Below are 6,000 nucleotides of genomic sequence, written 5' to 3' on the forward strand. Positions count from 1 at the left end.
AAAAGCAAGAAAAAATTACATGAGTTCAAAAAGTAAACGATGCCAAAATAAATTACCTGCCTCTGATTAGTTCATATCCACAACATTTTCATTTGAATCGGAGATACGCTTTTTAGAATTTCTGTAATGTCAAAGATTTTTATGAAATTCTGACTAAAGTTTAAATGATAATAAATAGACAATATTAAAAAAAAAATACTGGTAATGTCAATGATGAAATAATTTAGTTAGTATTCACTGTGATACTTAAATAGAGTTGCCAAAACAAAAAACAAAAGTAATCATGTTTTCAAAGATTATCAGTAAGTCAAGGATACATTATTTGCAGAATCTAGAAAGGTCTGTGTAAAATCATTAGGAACAATGGTATGATATAGTACCTTCCATTGCCCTTTTAAAGAAGACCTTACAGCTCCCACAGGTGAGTACTCCATAGTGGCAACCAGAAGCCTCATCTCCGCAGATGAGACAAATCTTCTGGGGTAGTGATTCAAAGCTGTACTGGGAACTTTGGCTGGTTTCTGTATCTGGCCTTGAAAAGAAAAAGAAGAGAAATGAAACATCCAGATTTGCAACAATTAGCTACTCACGCGAATTAACCAGTTTTATAATAAAAACTTCAACTGTAGAAGATCGAAAAAAACAAGCAGCACTGCCTTTTTGCTTAAGACTTTCTCTACACGAGGATAAAAAGCACGTTTGTAGAAAGTGTCTAGTCACTGAAAATGGTTTTGATAAAAAGGCACAATTTGGGAAACTGTCAAAATGTTCCATCTTCTTCAGATCAACAAGTCTTCTGAGCAAAGTCATACTGACATATCTTTTCCTCATCACAGAATAGTACAGAGATGGAACCAATTAGAAATCAAAAGTTCAAAACTCCCTTCACGTGGGAAATGACAGAGTTCTATCTTGGTTAGAAAAATCCTCAGTAACCAGCTTGTCACATCCCAGTCAGCTGCAGCTTTTGATCACCATGCAGTTCTGACAGGCAAGTGACATGTAAAAGCAAAAAGGGAAAAGTCAAAAGTCAGAAGTCAAAAGCGAAAACTAAAAAGTATTGCTATATATCTTGTCAAGAGAAACAAACAAACTAAAAACAATCTAGCTAAACAGGAAGATAAAATCCAGGTATTCACATTGAAACGGCAGTACTGCACATAGTATTTTCACAAGTGTTTCTAGGTAATGAATAATGCCTTGGCATACAGTAAGCCATTTCATTCTAGCAAATCAACGTGCACATTCAAAATGTTTCACTTTTTTATGTGAAATGGACTACTTTTTCCCAAATCGGAACTCATATTCTGAAGAATATTTGTTTTTTTATTGACTGCCGGCCTGCTGCTTCAGACATCAGCAACACCGACGTTGTTCCTCCCTTCTTCGTGGCTGGCTAAGACATGGCACTGAGCAACCGTAACAGAAGTGCTGTTTTTCACAGATCGTAACTGCACCCACAAGAGCACCAGCTGCAAAATTAAAGAATTAATATCCCCCGCTGGCTTCGCACCAGCACTGGCAAGCATCAGCGAAGGAGAAAAGGGAAATATAGCCACGACGTCCGTTTAAACACGGAGCCGAGGGGCTGAAACGCCGTCCTTCCAGCGCAGACCGGGGCCGCGCTATAGCCCGGCTTCGCCGAGGAGAACCGCGCAGCGCCCGCGGAGCTCAGCCCCGCGCCCTTACCGCACGTAGCCCAGGTAGGGCGGGCACAGCTGGGGCAGACCCTCCTTCAGCACGGCCGCGGGGAAGCCCAGCGCCTGGTGGTGCCCGTTGAGACCCAGCGGCGAGTAGAGGCCGGGCGGAGCGGCCGAGGTGGAGGGCAGGCTGTCGGGGGCCGCGGGCGGCCCGAAGGCGCCGGGCAGGAGGGGCGGCTCGGCCTTATAGAGGACGCACTCCAGCGAGGGCTCCTGCCCGGCCCGCGGGGGCTGCGCGAAGTCGGCGGGGGCGGCCTTGGCGCCCAGGAACGGGGGTGCGGCGGGCAGGACGGAGCCCTCCTCCTTGATCTTCAGCGCGCTCTGGAAGTCGCCGTAAGCGAAGGGGCCCTCCTTGCCGTCGGGCGGAGGATAAGCGTACTCCGCCAAGTCCGCGGCGGGGGCTGAGGGCGAGGAGCGCGGCCCGAAGGCGTTGCCCTCGTACGCCGCCTCCACGTCCAGCAGCTGCCGCGTGCGCGAGGCCAGGAAGGCAGAGTTGAGCGGCAGGATGGGCACGTGCAGGTAGTCCTGCCCCGCGCACGGCTCCACCGCCGTCGGGGAAGCGGTCGGGGCGGGCGCCGGACCGCCGCCCCCGGGCCCCGCGTCCCGCTCCGGGAAGCCGCGCTGCTGTGCGCCGGGCAACCCCGGGCCTTTGCCCTCGCCGGGACACTCGGCTCCCGGACGCGCTTTGAGGGCGACGCTCATGGAGTCGGCGCCCGGCCACGGCGGAGCCCCGGATCGCGGCTGCGAGGGGCCGGGAGCTCCCGGAGCGGTGTCCGCAGCCTTCTGCTCGGGGCCGCGGCTCATCGGGGCGACGGGCAGCTCCGGCAGCTCCGGCCCGAACAGGGACCAGGGCGCGGCATGGGCTGCGGGCGCCAGGAAGGTGTCCAGGACGCTGTCCAGACAGTCCTTGGAAAGCGAGCCGCTGCACGGCCGGGCCGAGGGGTAGTCCTCCTCCTCCCTCCGCTGCGGCCCTTCCTCCTCCTCCTCCTCCTCCTCGTCCTCCTCCTCGTCGCTGCTTCTGTGGTAGAGCAGCCCGTCCAGGGCGACGTCGATGCCCTCCGCTTCCCCGCGGCTGGGGGGAGCCTGCAGCAGGACCGCCCCGTCTCGGGCGGACGGAGTTGCTCGCGGCTCCTTGGCTTTCACCTCGGTCATGCTGCCCGGGGCAGCGCTGGACGCCGCCGAGTCTCGGGCGCTGCCCTTTGCGGCCCGGACGGGGCTCCCGCTCACATCGCGTTGCGTTCCGAGGGGCCGCGGCCGTGCGCTGCCCAACGCCGGGACGCTCCTGCGGAGGGGAGGGCGAGCTGAGCGTCTGCCGCCTTCCGACGGGCAGCGGGAGGGCGGGGACGGCGTCTCTTCTCCCGGCCGCTCCCCGCCCCGCAGCCCGTACCGCCGAGCGGGGCTCGGGCTCGCCCCTCCCGTTCCCTCGCTGCCCTCGTCCGGCAGCCGTCTCCTCGCCCCTTCGGCGCTCCGCTCTCGCGCACCGGCGGCTCCCTCCAGCAGCTCCTGGCCCCTCCTCCGCTCCGCCTGCCCCGGCCCTCCCACCGCTCCCGTTCCCTCCCGGCTCTGCTCCCAGCCGCCTCTTGCTTTCGCAGCCCCGTCTCACCCCGTCCCCCGGCTCTTGCAGGTGTCCGTCCTGCCCGAGGAGTGCAGCCCCGGCTGCACGCAGGGTGGGCAGGTCGCTGTTATGGAGCTCACAGAGGAAGACAGGTCTTAACTCCCTGGTTTTTAACCCTCTCTTTCAGACGTTCATCGTATTTTTCAGGGTTAAGTACCTTTACGCCCTGTTAGCACGGATACATATTTCATTTTCCAGTAGCAAAGAGCCCAAAGCACCGTAAAACACTTTATACCACATTATGGGATCTGAAAAATAACCTACAGCAGAACAAGCAAAAGGGTTTTGGAAGAAAATACCGGAAAAAAAAAAAAACTAAAAAAAACAAACACCTGAAGCATTCTGTGCTTCTAATACTTTAATTACATTGTTGAAGTGAAGAAAGGACATTTTGAATGGACCTGGGGCTGGCCTTGCAGGGCTGGCTGGCTGCCTGCCCTGTGTGCAGCAAGTTCCAGCCGAGACAAATTAGTTAAAACCAAGAAGTTGTCACCTGCTCGTGGCTGCTTGTGTGAAATGCTCACTCGGTGGAGGAACATGTTCAGCTTGATAATAATACTAATTCAAGTACACACGCATGCACACGTATATAATTTGCATTATATAGCAGTCTCAGAAAACAAGATGGTGTGTAAAGATACAAATAGTAAATTAGCCCAGGAGTCGCCCTCCTGACTTTGAATAGAATCAGTGTATTTTTGATTCAGAGACGTGTAAATTGTTACAAGTTTGCTTGTGCTCTCTGAGTAGAACATGTTTCTGTGAAAGGACATCCTTCTCAAAAATTCTTATCACCATGAAATAGTTCCTACAGTTGTTTTACTTTCAGAATATTCTCAGATTGCAAAGGACTGCTTTGAGGGGAGGTAAACAACTTCTTGAAATTATTTCAGTGTTCTGAAAGCTAACATAAGAATGCAGAAAAAGTGGCTTCAAATAAATGTTATTCAGAGTAGTGTGTACATTTTGTATTATTCTTGGCAAAATACTACCGAGTGATATTCTGCTTTGGATGTCTGTCTTCTATTCCTTTTAGGAATAGAAATACATTTATAGCCTTTCTTTTTTTCTCCCTCTCTCTCTTCCTCACCCTCACCCTTACCTTCTCCCTCTCTTTCTCCCTCTCCTCTCATTATTGTATTTTGACTATAGCTTACATTTAAAAAAATAGATGTCACATGGGCACCTCTCTGCATGTTCCCAAGATTCAATAGTCCGATGCACATCGTTGCTATGTATAGGAGCATTTCTCAAACAGAAGTGCCTCACTCTTTTGGTACTGTGAAGCACTGCTTTACCAGCAAGCAGCAAGAACCAAAGGCGATGTCTTTGAAAAGTCTGTTGGGGAAATAGATGTTCAGAGACTGCTTCCAGGAGGCAGTCCTGTACTGTTATGACCTGATATTAAAACAGGTAATTAATTTGAAGTGCTTCTCTGGCTACCAAGTTTCTTTTTTAATGCTACAGTATTTCTCCCTTCTCCCAGTCCTTTTCTCAGTATAGGCAGAAGTTCATCTCCATAGCTCCACTTTTCACTTCATTGCCCATTTTGGTTTTCCCACAATATTTTCAGGCTCAGTCAGCTAATTGTCATGCCTTTTTATTCCCACTAGCGTGCTTTCTCATTTCCACTTCCCCAGATGCATGCCACACTCATGGCTTGCCTCTGTACTCCAAGGAAATGCGCTTCTTGTGTCTGTACAGTGGCCTCCCTCCATGCCTGTGCTTCAAACTCATAAAGGGTGAGGTGGCACTGAGTTGGGTTTCCTGGAAGGAAAGCAGGACCACAGATGCTTCCCACAAAGCCATCTTACTGCTGCTGGTGACTTGACTACTACAATTCAACACTGACTAGTCCATGTGACTCTAAACACCTGAAAATTCACCAGAAAGATCAGTGTTTATCACTTGCATTATTTGTCTAAATGTGAGCAGCTCAGTACTGTCCATGTTTTCCATCCTGATTTTCTCTTTGTGGGTTACTAAATATACTCAATTCTTTAATGCTGAATTCTAATTGTTTAAGGAAAACTTGTGTTATTTATCTTCAGAACATTGGTAGGGCTTTGGTTTATGTCAACTCCATTCATATAGTTCCATTGAACTTCCACTGGCAATTTTTTCAATTTTCCTCTATATTTTTCTGCCCATAACCTTCATTCATTTCGTTTGGCCGTGTTCTCACATCACTGTGGTGCTCTCCTTGCTGTTACTCTGGTATTACAAGTCTTTCATTGAGAACGTTTAACAAACACCTTGTCAAGTTTATTGACATTATATTGTCATTCCTTTTGATATTTTGATTTATGCATTTTGTTTTCTCATTTTATTGTTGTGGCTATCACTACTATGGAAAAGCAGATAGATCTTGTTATAGTATTTCCCCAGCATAGCTGATTTGGTTTTGATTTCAGCACCATTATAATTGATACTGACTGATAATTTATGATTTTTCACTTTAGACCTAAAAATGACACTTCTTATAGTCAGAATATTTTCTTTTACCAAACTTAAGAATTCTAAGAGGCAGAATGAAGAGACTTGTACTTCAGAATAGCCCTATTTTGAACTAAACTGTAAAACATTGCAGGATTTGATTGACAGTGCTGCATTTCTTGAAATTCAACTAGAACCTGCAAATGTAGTATTTGAGATCTCATTATTTGCTGTGACTCTTTCTTTGCT

The 6,000-nt window shown here is 49.1% G+C and overlaps 1 protein-coding gene across 4 annotated transcripts in view; it reads right to left on the reverse strand.

Annotated features, from left to right (window-relative positions):
• The window catches only part of PGR (progesterone receptor), a 35,902-nt gene extending 32,960 nt beyond the window's left edge, over positions 1–2,942 (reverse strand). For all 4 annotated transcript variants that reach the window (XM_065730021.1, XM_065730020.1, XM_065730019.1 and 1 more), the window contains exons 1-2: positions 1,690–2,942; positions 381–532 (exon numbers count right to left, since the gene is read on the reverse strand). In XM_065730021.1, coding sequence (XP_065586093.1) covers positions 381–532; positions 1,690–2,852 — 1,315 coding nt within the window. In that variant the 5' untranslated portion in view covers positions 2,853–2,942. The remainder of the gene's footprint in view (positions 1–380; positions 533–1,689) is intronic.
• Positions 2,943–6,000: the final 3,058 nt, after the last annotated feature.

Source organism: Cyrtonyx montezumae, unplaced genomic scaffold (genome assembly GCF_038088225.1).
Source record: "Cyrtonyx montezumae isolate F1298 unplaced genomic scaffold, pur_monq_1.0 scaffold_12, whole genome shotgun sequence".
NCBI classification, from domain to species: domain Eukaryota; kingdom Metazoa; phylum Chordata; class Aves; order Galliformes; family Odontophoridae; genus Cyrtonyx; species Cyrtonyx montezumae.